Source organism: Aethalodelphis obliquidens, unplaced genomic scaffold (assembly GCF_003676395.1).
Source record: "Aethalodelphis obliquidens isolate GAN/ISIS:26980383/991018 unplaced genomic scaffold, ASM367639v1 scaffold19, whole genome shotgun sequence".
NCBI lineage: Eukaryota > Metazoa > Chordata > Mammalia > Artiodactyla > Delphinidae > Aethalodelphis > Aethalodelphis obliquidens.
In genome coordinates, this window is record NW_020837963.1 from 8902845 (window position 1) to 8930391 (window position 27547).

Genomic DNA, 27547 nt, shown 5'->3' on the forward strand with positions numbered 1-27547 from the left:
GGATTTCACTGCTCTGAACCTCAGTTCCCTCATGTATAAAATTAGGATGATCTTGCCTGCTTTGTTTGTTTTATAAGGCTGTTTATTACCCAATAAAAACAAAACAGTTAGCTTCTAGAGGCTAATGGCAACATCTTTATCATTTTTCAGTCACGGAAACTACTGTTGGGCCAGACGTAATGTGGTAAAACGTGGAGAGCAAACGAGATGTATTTTGAGAAGACGCTTTATAGAATACAATTTTCTAAAAAGAATACAGGTGTGATTTTTTTATTTGGTGACTACTGTGCCTCCTCTGAAACATTTACCCTTTGTTCTTTGTGTTTCTCCTAGGACCACTGAGGTTCCTCTCCCAGACAGAATCTGTCACTGCCTTCATGGGCGACACAGTGCTACTCAAGTGTGAAGTCTTTGGGGAGCCAATGCCAACCATACACTGGCAGAAAAACCAACAAGACCTGACTCCCATCCCGGGCGACTCCCGCGTGGTGGTCTTGCCCTCTGGAGCCTTGCAAATCAGTAGACTTCAACTGGGAGACATTGGAATCTATCGATGCTTAGCCCGGAATCCAGCCAGCTCAAGAACAGGAAATGAAGCGGAAGTGAGAATCTTATCAGGTATTGCTGATAAGATTAGCGCTCTTTATTCTCTTCAGAATTATATTTTCTAGAGTTGTTTGAGCAAGTTTTCCTTTAACACATATTTACTAGATGTTTTTAAGTTCTGTATTGTGTATTGCGTTTAGTTTTATATATTTTTCTTCTTTTCTAAATGAACCATTAGATGAGGGTATGCCAAAAGCTTTTCTTATCTCTCCGTGGTTTGTAGTTGAACTTTCTGGTACTACAGAAACAGGTATTTTCCTTATGTTTGGCTTCATTCACTCACTCATTCCATTAATAGTTAATGAGTGCTTCTTTGTGCAAAGCTCATTGCTAAACGTTTTTATGTTATTTGATTCTCCTCTGGTAATAGTCTAAGAGGTAGTTATTGTTATCCCCATTTTCAGAGGATGAAGGTGAGGCTTAGCAAGGTTAAGAGACTTCCCCAGCTTAATATTGAACATTCATTTGCTTATCCATTCATACACTCATTTCTGTGAAGCATTGTGCTAAGTACTAGGGATACAGCAATGACTGAGACTGACGCAGAGCCTGGCTTATATAGAATTCTGGGTGAACATGGACATACGAGTAATTACAATAAAGTGTGATTGATACTATGATAAGGAAAATGTTTCTTTCCATCTGTTATCTCCCTTTCTCTTCCCTGGAAAATCTCTAAGACTCTGGCCTCATTCTTCTCTCCTAAATAATCAGAGGTTAGAATGGATATTTTCTAAGATCTCTTCCAATAACTGCTACTATCTTATATCTATGTAATGTCTATCAATACTTTCTCATTTAATTTTACTTGTAGGGTTTATTTAGACTCATTTGTGAGAATCACAAAGAAGGCAACACTTGAGTAATTGTAACAGACTCGCTGTCAAAGCACTGGCGTTGGCTCTTGTCTCCACATTCTGTATGTAGTGGTCACAAGTCCTTCTGCTAGGTAGAGGGTAACATCCCCAAGTCATTCCAAATGCAGACTGGCAATGTGATTGAAAGTTTCCGGAGACCTCAATTTAGGACATCTCTAAAACCGCTTCTAACCCTTTTGTGTATTCTCTCCTCTGTTAGTCACAGGGATACTGACTTAAATGTGTCAATAACCATCAGTGACACTGTTGCCTTCCATCCTCTAGGCAGTGACAGATGCAAATGCAGCATTTATTCCCAACACGTAATGCATTTATTTACGCATCCATTAGATACACGAAAATTTTAAATATTTATATTCACATACCCTTAATAATGCATCTGAGTCAATCAGATGCGAAGCCCAGGTAAGCCACGTAGAAAATTGGCAAGAATATGTTTGACTATGTTAATATGACCGAAGGGTGTATTTTCCAGTGGTATTAAGGGATAAAGTTGGACTAATTAAATATTAAATATGAAATGGAAACATTTGAAAGGCACAGAGACATAATCATCAAATCACCATTTACATTCATTTCTTCACCTTGCAAAACACATTTGCATTGTAATCCATGGAGATTCATTTAAAGCCAAATTTCATATTGTTAATTTGGCTAAAGTCAAGAATACGTCGTTGTACTTTGGAGGTGTGTGGGTATTACTTACCTGAATGAAAACTAGTATTTTTTTTTAAATCACTACATCTAATGAGAATTTTTCTCAAAGTTCTATGAATTCAAGTATAAACTTCACAAAGGAGTTATGAGCTAAGGTAATAAACACACACACATTACTAGCATACTTGATTAATCCTGTATTGTATATTGTTGACCACATAAAGGACCTTGCTGGAAGACCATGTTTGTCCCATTTATCCCAGAGTTTGCAAACTGGTTTAGAGGTCAAATTCACAAATCCACAACAAGTACAAAATTCTTTTAGTTGCCATTTAGTGTTTCCTCATTTTTAAAATTGTGCTAATCCTTTCTGAATCAATTTCCACTTTCTATAAGTACCAGTTTGAGGAAGTCATAATTACACTGGTATATTGCCCTTTCTCTATTGTAACATGTATTTAATAGGGTAAGATAGACACAGTTAAAATAGAAATCCATCATATTATTAACATGACTTAGAAGCATTAAAGTGGTACGTATATGGTTACCACTCTTTAAAAAAAACTACATTCTTCCATGGCCATTTAAATGTCATGTTGACTGATGAACTTATCTATTTTCCCTTTAGTTTGAAACATAAATGCCAATTTGAAGTTCTGCAACTTTGTTCAACACTTGTTTTTACCACAGTTCATAAAGAGAGTATTTTCATTTGTGTGCATATGTGTGGAGAGTTATCCATTTCTAAATAATATGTAATTTGATGCCCTTATTCAAGTTTATGTAGAATACATTTCAGGTTGCCACTTTTATGTATCAGGTGTCTAATATCACCAAGTAACAGAGATTTATTAAATTCAGATTTTAAGAATCAAATAGTTGTTTTGAAATGCTGTCTTCCAGCAAGCAGTTGCAGTTTACTCAACAAGCTTTTGAGTGAATCTTATGTACCTGTCGTCACACAGGTTACTAGGAATACGAAGTTGAAAGATAATGCCCCCGCAAACGGTTGTCTAGTGGGTGAAATAGACAAAGCAAGTAGACCGTTCTTTGAAAGAAGAAATACAGAGTGTCATCCCCTTACATAAGAGAGAAAAACAATGTGCCAGTCTTGAAGAACAAGTAGTAGCTAGGCCAAGAGAAGACTACACCAGGAGGAAAGAACCGCATCAGCAAAACACAGAGAAAATAGAGATAAGAGCTTTTCAGAGGAACTGCACACATTCAGAGGAACTGCACGCATTCTGTTTAACTAGGTCATAGGGCATAGGAAATATTGAAGGAGGAGAACTTGGAAGCAAGGACGATAAACTGAAGGAAGAAAGATACGGTAGAATGTACAGCATTAATTCTGGAGAGAAGTGATCAAAAGCTGCTACTAAAGTGGTATCAGAAAGGATTCAGAAATGAAGATGGGTGGGGAGATAGTAAGGACAGGTCTTGGAGACATATCAGATGTGCCTCAAGAGGCAGGGAATGGAGTCCACGCTCAGATGAAGCTAGGTAGTGGCACTTTTCCTGAGATTAGGAGCAGGGTAGTGGTGTTATTGTGCTCAAATTAAATTACAAATTTTTTAAAGAGATTTTTCTCGTAACATTGTATATTTTCAAGATTAAATGAATAATTATTTGTTTCATTAAAAGGTAGGAAAATTGGTAACTAATTTGTTGATTCATGTTTGAAGACAAAATTATGGGGAATTATATATTTTTAACAGAGTAAGTTACTATTAAATTATTGTAAAGGAATTTTTTTTTTGAAATATTGATAACAAAACACTAAGAGTTGAGATGGTTTAAAATGTCTCATTGTCTGTGATGGAGAATGTAGCAGGGATTGAAACAGCCATAGTGATCGTCAGGTCCACTTTATTCAGATCTCATCATGTCTGAGTGCCAAACAGTAGACTGAATTGATGAATTATAAATCTGCTTTGGGCACTAGGTTGACTAAAATAACTGGCCCATACACTGGAACTCTGATTTCAGTTTTCTTAATGGCCTAATTGAATTGATCAATTGGTAATTCAATCTGTTGTTCATTCGTTTAACTATAATTAGATGATTCTGGATCATGGATAGACTTGAACTAAATATCTGTGTAATTAGAGACATTGGCTTTTAATGGAATAAGTTGGACTAAAATATATTTTGAATGATTTTTCTCTATAATATTTATTTTTTATTGGAATAAATTTTAATAGAAACCATCCCCAAAGGCATATTATTTAAAAGGAAAACTGTGTTTTTTGGTTTTAAAAGAGTTTCAGAATATGTTCATCTCTAAGAATTTATTATTAACCAATGGCTGCATTAAACTTTTTAGTTTGACTAAATATTACTTATATTTCAAAGCTAATTACACTTTCCTACCATTTATTTGTATAATTTCTACAGAATAATAATCTGTAGAGGAAAACAAAGAAGACACATTCTTTGTTTTGAAATTTACCATCGAGCCAGACAGTTAATTCAGAGCCATATGACTAATATAAGGCAGGGAATGGTAAATTTAGGTAAATATCTCTAGTTCCAAATCAACACAGACAAGGGATACATCAATTCTAGGTAGAAAATTTGCAAAGTCTTTAGAGAGATTACTTTTGTAGGTCATCAGGAGATAACCATTTGTAGAATAATAATAGCAGGTGATCAATCTGGAGTTAGAAGCTGAACCTGCCTTATGGAGAACCTTGAGTCCCATGTCTAGGAATTTAGACTTCATTCTATTCACTTTATTCGTGATCGGGGATCCTTAAAGGTTTTTGAACAGTGGATTCAATGGCATAAAACACACTCAGAAAAACAGAAACAGGGAAGTGAAGAGCAAATCATATTACTGTATTACCTGATAGTTTTGTATTCTACTTAATGTTTTTCTCTGCTTTGAAGGATTTTCCCATAGTTTGCTTTCCTTCTTTAGGCTAGTTTTGACTAAAACTATTTCCTGTGCCATGCTATAAACAGTGCACACTTGTCTTTCATAGATCCAAGTTGGATAAAATGATTTCTTCTGCTTCTCTCTTATCTATACTTAGAAAAGAACAAAGTAACAGACATATTACCATGACCAACCATGGATTTGGTTCATATTGATCAGTTAATTAATATTTAAAATTTGCAGTTGGAACTATTATTATGATAAAAGTGTGAAAAGCACGGAGTCTGATACCAAAGTACAAATCTCAATTTCACCGCTTGCAAGTTGTGCAATTAGAGCAAATTACTTAATCTAAGTCTTAATTTATTAACCTTGCAAAATGTAGAGTGTAATTCCATACAATTTCATAGGGTGGTTATGAGGCTGCAATTTTTTGGGCCAAGTATAATGCCTAGAATTGCTAAGTCCTTAGTAACTATCATAGTTTAGCATCTTAGAAATTCCACTTTTAAAGATTTTGATTCTCATATCAAGATTATTTTTCTTTTATTAAGTTACCTGACTTTGATTCTGGATATCGAAGTATTCATTGACCTAGTGGTAGTTAATTACATGTTTTGTGCTATTTGTCCATAGTACTCTTTATTTTCTTCATTTCCTTTTCACATCTGTTAGAAGTCAGAGTATCCTGCAACTATTTCCTTTGTAGTAACTCACTGATACGTGATTTTCACCCTTACCTCTCTGTCAACATCATTTCTTTGGCTATATGATGTATCACAACAGACACTGGCTTAGAAATAAGAGTTAGCCAGTAAATAAGACTTCTTAATATCTTATCTTTGTTAGTCGTTGCCGATTCTTTTAATCCTCTAAAATCCTTAGTTTCCTTAGCTGTTTAGAAGTTGGACTCGATCAGCCTTTCCAAATCTCACTACCAAGGATCTCTTTTATTATTTTATCCACATTCATCCACAATTCTGCCTAAGTGTAATGTTTAAGGGTAGAAGTTTGCTAGACAAATTCTAATTCTAATTTTTCAAAACCATGAGGCCATGCTAAAATACAACAATTAAAGGTCAAAAATCAATCTCATAAAATAGGAGACGTTTACATTTATATTTTTTTAAAAAAATTAAAGTCAGTTTATATTGTCATAGAAAGCAGACCAAAAGAAGATTTAATACTTTTTATTGTATAAATTGACTGCCCAGGCAGTGAACTGACCAAGTTCCATGTCATGATTTGCCCCCCTCCCCTCATATGATAACTTTATCCAGCCTTTCTGGGGAGCCTGAGCTGGGCAGAGCACAGAAACCAGTGGACAAGCATGTTATATTATACGAATTAGTTATTGTAAGTTAGGTCTTTTAGCCAATGCAAGATAACTGAGATAACCAGTGCTTCACACAGAGTTGATGAAATCCCATTTAAATGCAACAAAGTCTCATATGTTAGCAAATCTAAGCTGATTTACCGTGGGTATGTAAGACAACACGTAGACAACGTCTGTTTGCTTTTTGAATTTGCTAAGAATAAATCTTCATCTCCCAGTGCTATTTTGGGGGTGATCAACAAGGTCCAGGATTCCAAGTGGAAAGTACTTGGAATACTGGGAGATCTATGACATTTTTGTTGCCAAGTCTATCATTCTAATGTCACCAGTGGTCTCTCCTTCACCAAATCCACTAGTTTATCTATGTTCATCCTTGACCTTTAGTGAGTTTAGATATTGATTATACTATCTAATCTTAAATTTCATTCCCTCAATGAAATTTGCTATTTCACACAATATGCTTGAGATTGCCCTCCACAAGGAGGAATAAACATTTCTTGAAAAGGAGAGAGCTTGTCTTTTCCTGAGTCTACTGGGCTGACATATGGTCAGTTCTGCATTTCCTAGGAATGTGACATTAAGCAGCCCTGGGTGGGTGACGGAAGGGTCAGATAGTCTTCCCTGTTTCATACACAAACAAGAGGGTTTCTCCAAGGGTGTGTGGAAGCAAAACCCATAACCTATGAGTGCAAAAGTCACAAAAATTAATGAAAGAACTGGTAGAACTTTCTTCTTTGGTCCTATTGGACGTCAGTTTATTCCTCGAGCATAAAAGAAGACACGTTTAGTCAAGAGTTATGGGCACAGCTTCATTTATTCAACATTGGCCAAAGAGGAAATATTTTGAATACTTTTGGTTCTTTATCAAAAATGAGAGAATAACAAGTCCATTACTTTTCTGGAAAGTTATAAGTGCTGCTTTATACATTTATATAAATTATGAAGATTTCTAGGTTCACTAAACTAACTTCGACACAGCATAATGGCAACATTTGTTTTCTGGGATTCTACTGTCAGCTGTAAAATTTAAAAAAAAAAATCATTCTGTAAAAGAAAAATCACTTTCTTCAGATCTGCTGTAAAATGAAACTGATAGACTCAGAATTTGCCTGTGAGACAGAAGGGATATAACCACATGCCAATGATAGGAATAGACACTCCCTTTCTTCTTCCAAACTCTAACTACAAATAGCAGTATGTGTGTGTACATGGAGAAGGAAAGAGGAAATATGAACAGATGTAGGAGTATTTACAGACAGGGAATGCCATTTTTAGCACTGAATTGGTGTAAACAAGGAAGGAAAGTAATAGAATCCTAGAGCTTCTGAGAAATGGCTCCCTTCTTCCTCTCTGTTCAAAGCTCCTTGGCTTTCAGCCAGATGGAGATTTTGTTTTTTATTAAATAAATTTAGATTCCTGTGATCCGTGTGGATTAGGCTGGTTTTTAATGAAAGACACTCTAAAAGATTTAGAAGGAGTTTTAGAAGGAGTTTTGTGGAATTTTTGGCTCAGAGCACATATTAGGATACCTACTTTTGTTTGAAAACACATGGTACCTGCTGAATTTCCTAAAACAGAACTAGATGGGGGATGGCTAAGCAGCCAGCAGGTGGACAGTAGGTTAGCTTGAAACTGAGGATACAGACAGAGGCTCTGTGAAGTTAAATTAATTTGTAACTCTTATGCCTGGGAAGAAATCAAAGAGAATATCCCATTGTAGCCTGCAGTGCCCTTTTATTTCCAATTGGAAAAGTGTTTGATATTCCACTGAGGCAGGAATTTAATAAAGAAATCAAGAGTATACAATGAGGGAAAAAGGTTTTGCATTCAGAAAGCGTAAAAATTAAAAGCAAATACTAGTTATTTTGAGGAAGACAGTAAGTTGTAAAAACCAGTATTTTTTTTTTTTTCTTGCTGACACAGATGCCAATGGTCCATCATTAAATTTCTCTATGCCTCAGTTATTCTTTAGATTCTGCCATGTTAAGTTTAGTGTTGATGTTCCTAAACAATAGTTTAGGAAAATGGCCCCATTTAAAAAAAAAAAAAAAAAAGTCATTGCAGGGTAAGAATGCCTTCCAGTTTGCACAAGATAGTCCTGGTCACACTTGATGTCCTAAAATAATTATAAAGAGAGTTACCTTTCATTCTGAAACATATCCCAAGTTGCATAATTTATATATTCAACCTGGTCATGGATCATGAAGGAAGGCAAAATTATGTGGCCCCGAGGCGTTTGGGAAAACCTGGGAATGCAGAGAGTCAAATCTAGCTTCCAGCTGGCCTCACAGATTCAATAAATTTGGTCAGTGTAAGGTCTAACGAAACCTTTTTTTGGCGGGTGGGGAGGTGGGGTGAGGAAATGTCTTTAAATGGAAAATATTCTCTCCACTTTCACTAGTGCACTTTCTCCATGCTTCTTTAGTGCATGGGCCCTGAGGATAGTTAAGTTCTTACTTCTGAATTGTAGGTTAAATGTGTCAGTTTATTGATCCAAGATGCTTTTTTGTGTGTGTGTGCGGTACGCGGGCCTCTCACTGTTCTGCCTCTCCCGAGGCTCCGGACGCGCAGGCTCAGCGGCCATGGCTCACGGGCCCAGCCGCTCCGCGGCACGTGGGATCTTCCCGGACCGGGGCACGAACCCGTGTCCCCTGCATCGGCAGGCGGACTCTCAACCACTGCGCCACCAGGGAAGCCCGATCCAAGATGCTTTTTAACTTGCAATGGCCTATTGCTGAAAGAGAATGATGGGAAATATTTAAGTTTTGCACTGCTTTCCTAACTGCAAAATAATAATGATGATTGTTGAGGAGGAGGAAGAGGAGGAGAAAAGGTATATTTAATTTATCAATTTCTACTTCTACTTGAACGATGCAAAATTATTCCCATGTTGAAAGGAAATGGGCTTCTTGAATGCCTCAGAAAACTGCTTCATTTGTTGAGACTGTGGCTGTAGCAGGTCTTCAAAGTATGGTCTATGAACTCCTAGCATTTCTCGAGATGATTTCAGGGGATCTGTGAGGTCAAACCTATTTTAACAATAATCCTAATGTGTTTGGGGGGTATTTTTTCACTATGGTGACCTAAGAATGTCTTTGATGAAGCAGTAAAAATTATTAATTTTATTAAATATTGATTCTTAAATACATATCTTTTTAATATTCTGCATGTCAAAATGGGAAATAAACATCAAGGATATCAAAGTACAGTGTTTTCTGAGGGGTAAATGCTTCCGTGATCATTTGAGTTTCAAGATGAATTAGCTGCTTGTTTTTGGGGGGGGGGGGACATCATTTTTACTCGAAAGGACCATCAGCAGGAAAACTGTAGCTATTCAGACTTGAGTACTAGTTAGACATTTTCTCAAAAATGAACGAAGTGAGTCAGTCAGTGCAAGGAAAATAGTACTTGCTCACAAGGATGAAGTTCATGCTTTTAAGACAAAATTAGAAATTTGGAAATCTTGTGTCTGCCACGGGGATCTTGACAGCTTTGCAGTATTAAAAGGCCTTTCTGATGGGATTGGTGGTGAGAGTAACAAATGAGATTTTGTGATACTGTATAATGAAATGTGTCGACATTTGGAAGATATGTCCCATTCAGTGTACCATTCCAGATGACCATTGATTGATGTGACTAAGTCAGGCGTGGGCAAACAATATTTTCAAGATGCAAGATAGACCAATGGATTTTTATATAACATAACACAAAATGTGTATTGATATGGTGTCAGATGTAAAACATATTACACATGCATAAAAGTATATGAAACATATGTCAGTTTGAAGAATAAAAATAAAATGACCATTTGTGTACCTATCACAAATTTATGAAATAGAACATTTCAGACTGGTATTATATGCCATTTCCTTGATGAAATCATGTTTATTATTTTACTGGATTTTTTTTCATATTCGTATTAGCTGAGTAACTTCATTTGGTTCTGAATAATCAGTGGCCATGTAGCAAGAACAAAAATTATTTTTATGAATAATTACTAATTCCATCATCATTCAATTAAAATCAATTTAGTCAACAAAGGTCATGACCTAGAATCTTAAGTTCACTCCCCCCAGGGCTTTTTCATTATATTATTATGGAGCCTGGAGGGAGAATTTTCATTTGCTCTTCAATATTTGCCTTGTGTTTTAGTCATTAGCTTTTATAATTTCTTTGTTTCTTGTATAATTTCCATCCACTTTGCAACAGAGTTTAAAATAACTCTTTACTCTAAAAAAATATATGTTCTTATTAAAAAAATTTAGAAAACACAGAAAAATCCAAAGATGGAAATAAAAACTACCCACAATTTTATCATACAAATGTAACCTTGGCAATAGTAACTCTGTCCTCCCCATTTTAAAACTTAAATACATTTTCTTGATGTTCTTCTAAAAAAAAAAAAAAACACATTTTAATGGAGAAAAATAAGGGATACATCAAGATTAATCATGTTTCTTTAAATAGCCAGAATCACCCTAATAGTGAAAAAAAAAAAAAACACAAAAACAGAAACCAAAAGTCAAACTAAAAATAACAGAAACCAAAAGTCAAACTAAAAATAACAGCAACCAAAAAGGTTACTTGGTATTTTAAATATTTTAAATAGCTAGGATGGATTTGTTTTGTTTTCATTCATGTGTATATTTCAGTTATCTATTGCTGTACAACAAACCACTCCAAAATGTAGTGACTTAAATTTTTATCTCTTATAGTTGTGCAGTTTATCTGAGCTGTTCCTCTGCCGGTTTCACTTTGAGTCACTCAGGCATATTTGACCGAGGTGGGAGCGTTAAGACGGCCTCACTCTCATGTCTGTCAGTTGGTGCTGGTTTTGTCTGCGAAACTCAGTCATCCTCCATGTGCCTTCTCGTCCTCCAGTTGGCTAGACCAACACGGTCGTTTCATAAAGACCCATGGCAGAAACTTGTATGTCTTCTTGAAGCCTTGTGCCCAGAACTCATCAGTATAATTCCCAACACATTCTATTGGTCAAAGCAAGACACGGGGCCAGGCCAGATTTAAATCATAGGAAAGTGGACCCTCAACTCTGGACTGAAGGAGCTCAAACAATTTGTGATCATATTGAATCTGTCACAATGTTGTGAAACATATGAACTATTTACTATTAAAGACCATTTCCATTAGCTTTTGGGGGGAACTTCCATAATATTCGAATTTATTAGATTGGATAATTACAGAGAAATATCTTCGGAGAAATGGAACCAGATTTCTCTGCCAAAAACTGACATTTCCATATGTATGATCAGGGTGACACATATGATCAGGTTCCAATGTCTATGGAGGAGCAAAGATAATAAACGTAACTGAAATGGACCAGGTTGAGACTGAAGTAATCTAGAATATATATGCTCTGTCTAAAAATAGCAGATGCTTCTTTCCTGGCACTGAGCCCAGTGATGCCTGAACTATTAATATTTTAAGATACAGACAAAATCCCATCATTTTGTGTATATCAATAAGCTGATTCTAAAATGTACGTGGAAAGACAAGAGAATCAGAATAGTGAATACAATACTAAAGAAGGAAGTCAGAGGATTCACACTGACGTTAACTCATGATAAAGCTGCAATAGTCAAGATATTGTTATATTGTCAAAATAATAGGGAAATAGATCAATGGAACAATCAGAGCTCTCAGAAATAGACCCACAGAAATATAGTTAACCAATCTAGACACAGGCCTTATACCTTTCATTAAAAAAACCCCACGAAACCTCCAATTGGATGATAGACTTAAACATAAAGCACAAAACTATTAAGAAAAAACTTCTAAAATACAGGGAAAAATCTAGGTGATCTTAGGTTTGACAATGAAGTTTTAGATACATTGCCTATAAAATAATGCATGAAAATTGGACTTTGGGAAAATTAGTACTTCTTGCTCCGTAAAAGATAATGTTATGAGAATAAGTTGGACTTTGTGAAAATTAGTACTTTCTGCTCTGTAAAAGACTATGCTAAGAGAATAACAAGCCACAGACTGAGAAAGTATTTGCAAAGTACACATTTGGATAAAGGACTTGTATCCAAAATATACGACGCATGCTTGAATTTCAACAGTAAGAAAACAAACCAATTTTAAAAATTGGCAAAAGGTCTTAACAGACACCTAAGCAAGATGTATAGATAGAAACTAAGCATATGAAATGCGCGCAGTGTCTTAGGTCATTGGAAAATTGCAAGTTAAAACAACTGTAAGGTTCAACTGAATATCTATTAATATGGCTAAAACCAAAAAAAAAAAAAATGACCATGGTAAATGCTTATGAGGATGAACAACAGGAACGCTCATGCATTGCTGATAGGAATGTAAAATTGCAGAACCACTTTGGAAGAGAGTTGGGGAGTTTCTTAGAAAGATAAACATAGTTTTACCATATAATCTAGTAATCATGCTGCAAGGTATTTACTGAATTAAGTTGTAAAGTTCTGTCTAGAAAAAAATCTGCACATGGACATTTATAGCAGATTGTTCATAGTTACCAAACCTGGAAGCAATCAAGGTGTCTTTCAATAGGTGAATGAATAAAGAAACTTTGGTACAATAGAAAAATACCCAGCAGTAAAAATAAATAAGCTATCAAACTACAAAAAGACATGGAGGAACCCCAAATGCGTAATTGCTAGGTGAAAGAAATCAATCTGAAAAGTCTATATACTATATAATTCCAACTATATGATATTCTGGAAAAGGCTCTACTATAGGAATAGTAAAACCACCAGTGATTGTTCATAGTTTGAGATGTAGGTGGTGGGGAAGAGATGAATAAGTGAAGCTCGGGATTTTTTTAGGGTGGTGGAACTATTCTATATGCTACAGTAATATTAGATATATGATGTTATGCATTGACAAAATCCATAGAACTAGACAACACAAAGAGTGAACCTTCAGGTACACTCTGGACTTGAGCTAATAATAATGTATCAATATCACTTTATTCTTTGTAACAAATGTACCACACTAATGTAAGGTGTTAATAGTAGGAGAAACTCAATGCCGGGGATGGGGAAACTAGTATGTGGGAACTGTGTACTATTCATTCATCTTTTGTAAATTAAAATAAAATATAAAAATATTTTAAAAAAATAACCATTTTGTGTTACATGATTTTCTGACAAAAGAAAATATAATTGAGTTGAGATTTTGGCTCTTCCATGGATGAATAAGTAGTATTACACTTAGGTCCCAGGCAAATTTTCTTATAGCTAGAAGATAAAATTATATAGGTTTTATTTGATGTTTTCTATAATAATGTAGTGTTATACAGTATATGTAGCTGAAACATTTGATGAATAGGCCTCCATTATAAAGATAGCTATTTATTTATTTATTTATTTATTTATTTATTTATTTATTTATTTATTTATTTATTTATTTATTTATTTATTTGCATTCCGCGGGCCTCTCACTGTTGTGGCCTCTCCCGTTGCGGAGCACAGGCTCCGGACGCGCAGGCCCAGCGGCCATGGCTCACGGGCCCAGCCGCTCCGCGGCATGTGGGATCTTCCTGGACCTGGGCACGAACCCGTGTCCCCTGCATTGGCAGGCGGACTCTCAACCACTGCACCACCAGGGAAGCCCAAGATAGCTATTTATTAATGCACATTTTGTGAACCTGTCCATTTCTGGGATTTTATTTTATTTTTTAAATTTATTTTATTGAAGTATAGTTGATTTACACTGTGTTAATTTCTGCTATAGAGCAAAGTGATTCAGTTATACATATATATACATTATTTTTCATATTTTTCCATATGGTTTATCACAGGATATTGAATATAGTCCCCTGTACTATACAGCAGGACTTGTTGTTTATCCATTTATATATAATAGTTTGCATCTGCTAATCCCAAACTCCCAATCCATCCCTCCCACTTGGCAACCAGAAATCTGTTCTCTATGTCTGTGAGTCTGTTTCTGTTTTCTAGATAAGTTCATTTGTGTCATATTTTAGCTTCTACATATAAGTGATATCATATAATATTTGTCTTTCTCTGTCTGACTTACTTCACTTAGTATGATAATCTCTAGGTCCATCCATGTTGCTGCAATGGTATTTTTTCATTCTACTTTATGGCTGAGTAGTATTCTATTATATATATGTACCACATCTTCTTTATCCATTCATCTGTCAATGGAAATTTAGGTTGTTTTCCATGCCTTGGCTATTGTGAATAGTGCTTCTGTAAACACAGAGGTGAATGTATCTTTTTGAATTATACTTTTGTCTGGATGTATGCCCAGGAGTGAGATTGCTGGATCATATGACAACTCTATTTTTAGTTTTTTAAGGAACCACCTTATTGTTCTCCATAGTGGCTGCACCAATTTACATTCCCACCAACAATGCAGGAGGGTTCCCTTTTCTCCACATCAGGGATTTCATTTTCCTTCAAAACATTTTCATTTGATTTGAAAAGTCACTTTCAGGAAAGGTTATTAAACAAACTGGCAGCAATTTAAAAAATTTTTGAGACATTTTATCTACAATATTGGTTTAATAAAGATGAACACATTTTGAAAATTCTTTCAATGTTTTCATTGTGAAGAATATTTATTTTTGTTGCTGTTATCAACCAGAAACAGATGTGACAAGACTGAGAAAGTGTGAATTTCTCTTTCTTCTCACAAAGAGTATTTTAGATGACAATTACTCTCCCAACTGTTAACTGGAGAACTGGAATTCTTTTATTCATCTGTGATCAACCTGTGTGGACTTGGGTCCAACCAAGGAAGATTAACAGCAATGTTAAAACGTGTCCCAGGTCTCCTTCCACCTCTCTTCCTCTCTGATCACCCACGGCCCCCAGTAGGACCTAGTTAGATCTAACCTCCTTTGGCATTTCTTCAGCCACCCCAGTCCTGGTTTTGAAGATTTCTTTGCCTCATTTTCTTTGCTTCAAGATTGCTTTGAGTTTGCAAAATGAAAGATTACATGCTAATTCCATTTAACTCATTAAGTTGAAAACAGCCTAAATTAAACCTTCATAACTTACTGTTTATAACTTATTGTTATAAAAAAACAACGTTTTGTTATAAACAAAAAAGAAACTTTCATTTTGAAAACAACAGATTTTATTTTATTTTCTTTTGCGGTACACGGGCCTCTCACTGTTGTGGCCTCTCCTGTTGCGGAGCACAGGCTCCGGATGCGCAGGCTCAGCGGCCATGGCTCACGGGCCCAGCCGCTCCGCGGCACGTGGGATCTTCCCGGACCTGGGCACGAACCCGTGTCCCCTGCATCGGCAGGCAGACTCTCAACCACTGAGCCACCAGGGAAGCCCAACAACAGATTTTTAACACAATTCTAACATGTTTTTCTAATCTTACTTCCCAAGCCACAGAAGCAATAAACAAAGCAGAAGGAGGTGGAATAGATATTAGTGGCAGGCACACTGAAAATATCAAAAAGGTACTGATACTGTCTTGTTCTTTGATGACAATAAGTCAACAAGGCCTGTAGCCCACATGAGTGACTTGTAGTCTCAAGCTTTCTCCCTTTGCCTTATACCGTGATGTCAACAACAGATAAGACTATTCTAATATCCTAATCCTAGAAAATAGGCGTGGAAAAACTTCTAGGAGTCTATTTTATAAGTTTCATTGGCATCTTTCCATGTTTCTTTCCTTCCTCTTCATCACAGTGTCTTGTTAGAAAAAAGAAAAAAAGTTCTAGATACATCATTTTTCATAAAAGATGTGTCCCTGTGCTTTTTTCCACAGACCCAGGACTGCATAGGCAACTGTATTTTCTGCAAAGACCATCAAATGTAGTAGCCATTGAAGGAAAAGATGCCATCCTGGAGTGTTGTGTTTCTGGCTATCCTCCCCCAAGTTTTACCTGGCTACGAGGAGAGGAAGTCATCCAACTCAGGTATTATAAATTTAGGACTTTTGTGAAGTATATGTTACTATTTATCTTACTCTAATTTGATGTAAATACCTAGTAATACTAGGGTTTTTGATAATAATTGAATATTCTTTCCACATTCCTTGGCATTAGACAGTATATAAAAGACACATACCCACTGGGATAAAGGAATGGGGAACAGAGTCAAAATCCATGAGATCAATTCTAAAAGGAAATTTAGAAAGTCATTGTTGCTCTTGAGATGATCCTAACCTCAGAGGCTTCAGCAAAGATACTTTGGAGGATCTCATCCTGAAGAAGTGGTGTAGAGAGTGAAATACTTCTTAAGAAACCAACTTTCTGCATTTGAACGTATAGCAAGACATGATAGGGTCTGTGCAGTTTTTTTTTTTAGCTCTGATTATATCTCTCACCATCCCAGCTATAACAAATATTCAAGATAAGACAGAATTTTGGCTGGCTTTAAATTACTGAACATTAATATTAAGGCATACTTAGAAAGTAAACTCATAATAGAATGGAATACTGAGTCTGAAATATTTTGATGAGAAAGAATTAGATTTCACTTAAGAAATTAATTTCATTGATTTTGAGATCTGGTGTTCTAAATAGAACATTTATATTCTATGGTAAGATAGGTTCATAGGCAGTAAGCTTATCTTTAAGTTTCATCTACCCTAAGTGTTTATTTATATAACAATAATACATAGTATGGTATCACAATACTTCTGAGAATACTGAAATATGCAATAAATCCGGTTGGAGCTTCCGCATGTGAAGATGTGTTCTCTGAATATGGTCAGGCATGCACAGTGCACTGTGACATGTGACTTTGTACAAAGATTACTAAATTGGATGTCAGGACATAGGACATGGACTTCCACTGTGGGTAATTACTTCTCTGGGCCGGCGGTTCTCAAATCCAAAGTGGGCCAAATTATCTTTAAGTTTCCTTTCAGTACTAACATTAGTTCCAAGTTGAATCTACTTCATTTCTTTGATCACAGCACACAGTATTCCAAAGGGAGTGGTTTACCTTGAAGGGATTTTTGAACATAAATGTAGTGTTATTAAGCTCCCATGAAATAGAGTTTTTTCTCCAGTTTTATAGATTGAGCTTTTGTGGAGTTCAGTTAAACCTTTGAATACCTTGCCTGATATAGATATATGTAAATCTACTCTCTAATGTCATATGTCTTCTGTCTTACAGGTCCAGAAAGTATTCTTTACTGGGTGGAAGCAACTTGCTTATCTCCAATGTGACAGATGATGACAGTGGAACTTACACCTGTGTTGTCACCTATAAGAATGAGAATATTAGTGCCTCTGCAGAGCTCACAGTCTTGGGTAAGTCAACGGCTTGAGATGAGTTTACATTGTACCCTTCCAAATATATCACCGTGATGCTATAAATGCTTATCACCAAATCGCTTCCTATGTTTATTGTGAAATTGCAAAGCCCCAATACTCCACACATATGCTTGCTCTACGTTGATTAATTGCACAGAGGTTAAATGTAGTATTTGAATACTCGCTCATTGATTAAAATCCAGATAGATCACTCTTAGTCTAATTATTCCCATTACATAACTGAAACTTAACAAAAATTATTATCTAAAAAAAGGGGTAAATAGCAAATGAGAGGTTCCAAAATATCTGGGGGAAATAAATGAAGAAGTGAATGAGAGAAATTGTATAAAAAAATAGGTACTTGAGTAGAAAAGTTAAATGTCATTTGAGATGACAGGGTTTCTGACATTAAACTCAGATGTGTTGGTACAATTGTTCAGTTAATATGGAAATGCTATAGATGTTATGTTGAAAGTGAACCATTAAAATCAAATACATCTAAAGAAAACCTGCATAGCAAGAATCTAATTTAAATAAATGTAAGTTCATTAAATTGAGTTAGGTAGGGTCACTGTGTTATCACTGCAAATAAATAATTCTTATATGCGGTAGCTCCTCAGTCAAACAAAATGTTTTATTATCCACCAGGTTTCTTTTAGCCAGTATCATTTGAATCACGTAGTTTAGAGAAAGTGCCTTAACATTTGAAAAATCAATTGATTTTTCCTGTAACAACACCAAAAACTTGTTTATCAGTCTTTGAATATTTTCTTCTGGAATAAATCTTTTTACCATTTAAAGAATCCAGGTAAAATCATAGGCTTCTTAAGAAGTTATTCAGTAAGAATGAAAAGGTGTGGTATACTGATTATACCTGCTAACCTATATCATAATATTATTATGCTATCCATTTTGCTTTAAAGTTTGCATTTTGCTTTTTTTTTTTTTTTTTTTTAAACATCTTTATTGGGGTATAATTGCTTTACAATGGTGTGTTAGTTTCCGCCCCATAACAAAGTGAATCAGTCATACATAAACATATGTTCCCATATGTCTTCCCTGTTGCATCTCCCCCCCTCCCACCCTCCCCATCCCACCCCTCCAGGCTGTCACAAAGCACCGAGCCAATATCCCCGTGCCATGCGGCTACTTCCCACCAGCTATCTACCTTACTGCGTTTGTTAGTGTGTATATGCCCATGACTCTCTCCCGCCCCGTCACAGCAAATCAAAACTACAATGAGATATCATCTCACACCAGTCAGAATGGCCATCATCAAAAAATCTAGAAACAATAAATGCTGGAGAGGGTGTGGAGAAAAGGGAACCCTCTTGCACTGCTGGTGGGAATGTGAATTGGTTCAGCCACTATGGAGAACAGTATGGAGGTTCCTTAAAAAACTACAAATAGAACTACCATATGACCCAGCAATCCCACTACTGGGCATATACCCTGAGGAAACCAAAATTCAAAAAGAGTCATGTACCAAAATGTTCATTGCAGCTCTATTTACAATAGCCCGGAGATGGAAACAACCTAAGTGCCCATCATCGGATGAATGGATAAAGAAGATGTGGCACATATATACAATGGAATATTACTCAGCCATAAAAAGAAACGAAATTGAGCTATTTGTAATGAGGTGGATAGACCTAGAGTCTGTCATACAGAGTGAAGTAAGTCAGAAAGAAAAAGACAAATACCGTGTGCTGACACATATGTATGGAATTTAAGAAAAAAATGTCATGAAGGGCCTGGGGGTAGAGCAGGAATAAAGATGCATTTTGCTTTAAAGTGTATTCAGAAAATGCTTTCATCTGCACACAGGGTAGTAACATATACGATGAGTGAGGCAATGGAGTTGTTTGTTCTTTGATCAAACTAAATATTAAACTAAGAATAGGCAAAGGACTCTAATTATTTGGTTTTAGAGGTAGCATTATTCTAACTAAAATATCAGCTAACTTTAAAATGGCAACAATTTAATTTACTCATTTTATATGGAAGTTTTTTTGTGAAACAAAGAGCTTCCACATTTGTAACATCAAAGTACAGTAACAGAACAGCTACCATAGCAATAACCTTGTAGTGTGTATTACTGATTGATTGTAAGGCAGATGTGGTTATGGAATGAGCTAGAATTTGTGGTGATCAGAGCTAAACCTCTAACTGCAAACGCCTGAGGTCTAATTTTATACCAAATTAATGCACATATTGAGACATGTAATGCTTCATTGATATCTAAGTCAAATGTATATAAATACTGATTTCTGAGGATAAACTAGCCAAGAAATATGTGTATAGACATACATATACGCACATATTTTGACATTCGTGGCATCTTCCTCTGTGTGTTACTGTGCACGTATGTATGTTCTCCAGTCCACGTATGTATGTTCTCCAGGCCTTGATTGTTGAGCATTATCTTGTTTCAAAATTTTATTTTTTAAAAAAGTGAACACTAATTTATCCTCATATATTTTTGTCATTTATTTGCTTATATCCTGAGGAAAGTTATCAAAGAAAAGTTTATACTCTCACCAGCAGTGCAAGAGTTTGCCCCTCACAAGGGTGCATTTTTCTATTAATTGCCTATCTAACAATTTTATAAAATTGAGTCTCTTTGTTCTAATTTACATCCCTGTAAAATTCAGATTATTTTTATAGTTTTACTGGATATTTGCATTTTATATTTTGTGACTTACTATCAATCTTTTTTGATCTTCATAAATTTATTGAAATAGTCATCTTTATCTGGTTTATTTGCAAGAACTCTTTATATAGGAGAACAGTAATAATGCTGTATATGCTCTGTGTGTGTGTATTTTGGGTTTGGTTTGGCTTGGTTTTAAGTTTCATATAGGGTACCACATCTTTCTCTTTATGGCTGCTGGATTTGTTGCCTTTAGACTTCCATTTTTATTCTAAATGCACCATTCTATTTCTAAAAATCTAGTTACAGATGTTGAATATGTAAATTAGAGGCATTATTAAATTTTAAATATAGATAGAGCTGTGATTGTATCTTGGTTTTCCCCCTTCCTTCCTTCCTTTCTTTCTTGAATCCTCTTGGTAACTGCGTATACATTTTAAGGATTTCCCACAGACTTAATATGACTTATAACTATTGTAGAAGGCACGCTTTAATTTAGGATGTGGTTGTAACACTGTTTTAACTATTCTGCCCAGGTTTTAAAATAAGTGTTGATATAGCAAAATCTTTGATATAGTCTTTGACTATCCTGATATAAGCTTAAGTTCATCCTGCAGGACTGAGTTCATATGGAAAATAGAATTTATTACTTTTTTTAAGGAAAAAATACCTTCATTATCAGTGTTACTTAAATTTGGTTTTCGTCATTTTTAAGAATTTAAGTGTAATTTAAATTCTTCATAAGAAAAAATTCCACAAGAAATCCAGGCTTGTGCTTTAATCATGGATTTTATCAAACTCTTGTTTTGCCTTTTAACTCATGGTTCTTTCTTGCACTTAGATTGCCTTTGAGTGTGAACTGGCATGAACTAACAGACTATTCAAGTAGGATATAATTTTATATACAACAAGATAAAGAGAAATTCTGTGGTCTTCCTCAAGAGTTTCAGAGTTAATGTCCGTTAAATATCATTTAAAGCATATACATTCTAAAATGAAAATTGAAAGTTCTATAATATGTAAACCTATTGAAGAAATCTATATTAGATGAGATTAAGGACAACCTTGTCTGAAATAAATTAATGTATGGTTAATAATAACCATTTATATAATGTTTCTGACCTATAAGAATAACCATCAATACAGTATTGGTAGACCTCTTTTTTTTTTTTTTTTTAACATCTTTATTGGAGTATAATTGCTTTACAATGGTATGTTAGTTTCAGCTTCACAACAAAATGAATCAGTTATATATATACATATATTCCCATATCTCTTCCCGCTTGCGTCTCCCTCCCTCCCACCCTCCCTATCCCACCCCTCCAGGCGGCCACAAAGCACCGAGCTGATCTCCCTGTGCTATGCGACTGCTTCCCACTAGCTATCTACCTTACGTTTGGTAGTGTATATATGTCCATGCCTCTTTATCGCTTTGTCACCATTTACACTTCCCCCTCCCCATAGCCTCAAGTCCATTCTCTAGTAAGTCTGTGTCTTTATTCCTGTTTCACCCCTAGGTTTTTCATGACATTTTTTTTTTTTTAATTCCATATATATGTGTTAGCATACGGTATTTGTCTCTCTCTTTCTGACTTACTTCACTCTGTATGACAGACTCTAGGTCTATCCACCTCATTACAAATAGCTCAATTTCGTCTCTTTTTATGGCTGAGTAATATTCCATTGTATATATGTGCCACATCTTCTTTATCCATTCATCCGATGATGGACACTTAGGTTGTTTCCATCTCTGGGCTATTGTAAATAGAGCTGCAATGAACATTTTGGTACATGACTCTTTTTGAATTATGGTTTTCTCAGGGTATATGCCCAGTAGTGGGATTGCTGGGTCATATGGTAGTTCTATTTGTAGCTTTTTAAGGAACCTCCATACTGTTCTCCACAGTGGCTGTATCAATTTACATTCCCACCAACAGTGTAAGAGTAGACCTCTTTTGAGTACATGCATTGCACTGGGTTCCAGAAAGGCTACACAAAGGTTTGAAGTCTGGCTTTATGCCCTTGCAATATAGTTACAAATTCATAGTCAGGTACCTTCATGACTTTTGAGTAAGGTTTTTTTTTCCATGCTGCATGTAAACATGGGATCTGTGAAGCTGTGAAGAGTTGATAGTCTCTGCTTTCCTGAAAGATAGAGCCTAAACCAATGGTGACAGGAGAAATGTGGAGATGAGGATCCAGAGGGAGGCTCTTTGAATACCGTTGCGAGCTTATATTTTGTTTAAATCACTAAAGCCATGATTATTTTTTTAAACTCTAGTTTTTAACAAGGATCTAAAGAATGGTATTCTGTCAATTCTTATTTTCAAAATGTCCAGATTTCTGGCTCAAGAGCTATAATCACCGTTTCTGAACATAAATACATCCTTTTCTCCATCTACCCGTTACCCTCACGCACACCTCCCTGCACACATCAAGACAACACTTAATAAGCATTGAGGAGATTTACCACTGCCTTAGGTCTCAATTCATTGTCCAAAGCAATGCAGAAATGCATATGTTAAAAAGCTATTTGATCTTTAACCAATAAAGTGCTTGACCTTGGACAAAGCCTGTGCACCCTTGTCCATACGCACTCAGAAGGAGATGGGTGGAAAGTTCACTCTTCAGTAAAAGCCATTAGGTCTAACATCAATGAGAAAATGAAAGTATTTTTGAATTTTCCAGAAAAGATTCTAGAATTCCTTTTAAAGCAGTCTGTAGCAATACAAGCAATATGCTGTTAAAAGTTGACCTTTGTGTGTAGGTTTTCTCATTTATTTGCCTTAGGTTGGCTAGAATTGTCACAAACTGGCTTTGTAGGACACAAATAATTCTACTGGGTCAGTCTTTTACACATAATTGAAAACTTGAAGCGAAACCTAAGAGTTCATATCTTCCACCCGACAAGTGGCACGTGTTACTTTATCTGGTGTTTGAGTTTATGCTTCTCCCAAGTAAACACCTTTGAAAAGAAGTCCTTTGAGACAGGTATTACCCCTTCCTGAAACTCCTCCTTAAAGTGGCTGGGATCCATGTGTCACCCTTTAGGAATGTGTTCAGAAGAGCTTTCTCTACTGACCTGAGCATATTCGCCTTACACAGATATGTTCTTTAAGCCTAATGGTGGTGGATTCAGAATATTAAATTATATTTCAAAATATATAATATATATACATGTATATATACATATGTATATGTACATGCATACACATAATATACACATATATATACATACACATATTCGCTATTTCTAAGAAAATTTCTCTTCAAAATCCAGTCCCATATTCTCTCAAATGCTTATGGTTATCTCAACCATTAAATAATGTATTGATTTTGCAAATAATTAGATCATAGACAAAGCTATTCAGAAAGTTCTGGAAAAACCATCTTAAACGTGAATTGAGAGCAGATTAAGATACATGGGGGAAGTTAAAGACCCCTGTGTAAAAAATATAATTCTGTAATGTCATGGGTTAGAAAATTCCACCTTAGTAGCTCACTTTCTTCTGAAAATGCTATTGGACAATAAAAGAGCTGGCTGGGTATATATATAATGAGCCAACCAATTACAGTTTCTAGTCCCAGGTAGACAACTGAGCCACAGTATTAGTAGTAAAGTAGCACCCAACTGTTGGGTGCCTCCTGTATACTCTTTCAAGTACTCTTTGGGCATAGAGAGACATATGACACAGATCCAGGCCTCAAAGACTAGTTAGGTAAACAGACAAGAAGTAGGCAATTACTAAAAAAGTCAAAGAACAGCTGGGAGAGAGGGAGGTGTGGGACCCTGAATAAAGATTTCAACAAAGATGAAAGAATGGGAGTTGGGGCTAGGACATTGGGAGGAGAGGTGGAAGGAGAGCCTTCTGGGCAGGGGGAAGGAGGTGGGCAAAGGTTTAGAGATAAGCAAGGGATGGAGAAGGGGGAGTGATTATGGGTACAGAGGGAATCTGATGGTAGAGTGGAAAAGTGGTATAGATCCTGACTATGTTGCTAATGTGGTTAGATTTTTATCTTAAGGGTAATGGAAAGATATGGAAAGATTTTTGAGTTGTGGCTTACCAGCTCTTCATCTTGTTTAGTTATCTAACTCTCTTATCCTCAGTCCCTTCTTTTGTAAAGAATGATAATTACTTCATCATAGGATTTGATGACTACTTGGGTATGAGAATTGGGAGAGAAGGGTTCCAGAATATAGCAAGGCACAGGTTTGGGTGCTCCGGGAAATAAAGAAATGTAAGATGCTCTTCCAGCCCTCATGAGAAGCCTAGAGCGTAGTTGCAAAGATTAAGCAAAAACAAACTAAAACAAAATGCCATAAATATTGAAACATCCCATGTATTCTCTTCATAACCAGTTTTCCTCATCTATAAAATGTCCATAGCAACAACTGGTCCCTGCATAATTCTCACAAATTGTGGAGGAATCATATAATGATGTCCTAACAATACACAGAGATAGTTTTTTTTAGAAATTTAGAAATCTCTAAATTTAGATTTAGAAATATCTAGAAACATAGACAAAAAATTAGGTTTGTGGCACAAGGATGATATCCAAATTCATGAAACATTTTATATTTTTTACTTTCCTCTGTGCCTCTATGGCCTGCTAGTCATTCTTTCTTCCCAGCTAGATTGTGAGAAACTTAAAAACTGATGCTGTGTCTTTTTTGTCTTGGCCACTCAAACCCTTGGTTTGTTCTCAGGCTCATCTGAGTTTGAAATATATGAAATACAATTGAATGTGCACTGTACATCAATTATCTGACTTTCTATCAAAATATTTCACAAGCTCTCCATCGAGACTCTTGTTTTTTTTCCTACCCCACTGTTATGCGCTGAATTGTTTCCCCCAAATTTCTAGGTTGAAGTTTTAATCCCCACTGTGACTGTATTTGGAGAGAGGACCTTTCAGTAGGTAATTAAGGTAAATGAGGTCGTAAGGGTGGGGCCCTTATCCAATAGAAATGCTGTCTTTATAAGAAGAGGAAGAGGAGATGGGGTGTGTTCAGGGTGGTATGGCAGTAGACCACCCTGTCCCTTCCAAACTCTGGAACTTTCCCACACTGCCTTCCTCCTGCCACCTTTCAGATGCTTCCGGGCACCTGGTGTTTATTGAGTGCCCTCTGTGCCTGGTTCATTGCTGATTTCTGTGAGGCTTTATAAAAGAATGAGAGTGTGTCCGGCCACAGTTGTAGTCTTCTGACCCTGGTCTCCAGTCACAGCAGCCCTGGGTTTGAAGTGATTACAGGCTGCCTGTGCACTGGTCATTGGTAATGTGGGCAGTGGAAAAGTTGCAAGGGTTGCAGGTTTTACGGGATCCATACTGGTCCCTTTCCAAATAGGACAGCCTTCAGTGACTGTGGCAGTGACCAAGTATGAGACAGTGGAGGGAGTCAGGCTGTCATGCATTCACTGCCTAAGGCCTGAATCTGCCCCCCGCCATGACCCCGACACACCCCCTGTGGATGAGCATAAGGGTTTCCTGCCAGGTGGGCTGATCACATGCTGGAAAAAATTTTTAAAAATAAAAAGAAGAGGAAGCAATGTCAGTTCACTCTCTCGGCACACACACACAGAAGAGACCATGAGAGGACACAGAGAAAAGCCATCATCTGTAAGCTACAGAAACAGGTCTCACCAGCAGCCAACCCTGCTGGCACCTTGATCTTAGACTTCCAGCCTCCAGAACTAAGAAAAAATAACTTTCTGTTGTCTAAGCCACACAGTCTGTGGTATTTTGTAATGTATACCACAGACTAATACAACTACAGAAAGGGTGGTTGTTCTATGCATTAACCTGTTAATCTTGATCAGTTTTACAGAGACAGAAGCTACAATGGAGAAGTGTATTAGTAACGTTTCTTACATATTGTTAATATGGACAATCTTCAATTTCCAGGAGTGTTAAAAAAAAAAAAACCTCCCTCTTACAATAGCAATTAATCAAAACCCATTTCTTCATTTATACAATTGAGTATATGTAGTTCTACTATCCTTATAAATTTAGTGTTTGCTTGTCTTATTTTTTCTTCAATATCATCATCTTTTTATTTAGTAATTTTGAAGTATAAGGTACCACTTTAGATCCTATCATATTAAATTATCTGACCAAATTTTAATAATATATATATATATATATATAATTAACTATGAAAAAACTGTGTTTGTTTTCTAAATCAACTCTTAGGTATGCTCTATAAATTCACTTTACTACAACAAGCATGTAAATGTTGACACACACCATCAACTCTCAGATATGTCTAGTAAGGAAAGGAAAGGAAGGAAGGAAACGTGATAATTAAAAATTGATATGGCTTTATTTTTTACATATGCTTTAGTTTTATAATTTTTTGTGAAACATATGTATCATTTGCTGCTACTTTCCCAGCATGGATAGTTGGCCAAGCAGAAAATTAACCCATCCAGTTGTTTGGAGAGTAAGTGGCACATTCACCTGCCATTAAGGTGTTCAGTCACCTCCTTTATAAACTTGCTGGTGGATCACCCATGTTGGGTTTTAGGCTTATGTTCTTAGCCATGAATGGAAAATAGTTATCCTAAAATATATTAATTAATATAATATTTACTCTTTTATTACAATGTATAACTGTTTGAATGGAGTTCTTCTGAATTTACTGCTTCTGCCTAAGTAGTAGTCCTTAAATTTCATGTCTACCTATAATTGGCCTTTATTAGCAGTGACAACCGCCCCCCCTCACCCATACGCATTTAATGATCATAGTCATAAAAGCTGTGCCTTAGGTAAGTTTATATTGATTATCCTTCACAGGTAATTGCCAAATGGATCATATTGAAGTTAGAGTTTTTCCATGTAGGGGTATGATCCCAAATGTAGGATGCAAGTGCATAAAGTAAGGCAGAATTAAAATTTTAAAATTCATATATTAGCTGTTTCTTCCCATCACTGTGTTGATTAGTTATCATAATTACTTTCCTCACCTGAGATCACCACTGTCATGAGAGTATGCAAAAGTTCTATCCAAAATGATGTTTAGAAGATTCTGTGGAATGCATATAGGTATTAGAAGAAAAGTGGTAAACTGAGGCTGTTAGTAATAAAATTATTTGATTACGACTGCAATTATACCCGGCTATGGAAATACTAGTTGGATTAGTGGTAGGATTTATTTATTTATTATACAGATATTTATGTGCAGGCCTACTATGTGGATCTCTACTCTCCTTCCCTCTTCTTTGGAGAAAACAATTTGAACAGTGTTTTGCATTTATCCTTGAGATGATTATGATCTATTTTTTTTCTTTCT

At 35.9% G+C, this 27547-nt stretch overlaps 1 protein-coding gene across 1 annotated transcript in view; it reads left to right on the forward strand.

Annotated features, from left to right (window-relative positions):
* Positions 1–27547, forward strand: part of DCC (DCC netrin 1 receptor) — a 1156455-nt gene that overhangs the window by 508740 nt on the left and 620168 nt on the right. Inside the window, 3 exon segments of the mRNA XM_027118541.1 lie at positions 334–618; positions 16106–16256; positions 17464–17600. Coding sequence (XP_026974342.1) covers positions 334–618; positions 16106–16256; positions 17464–17600 — 573 coding nt within the window.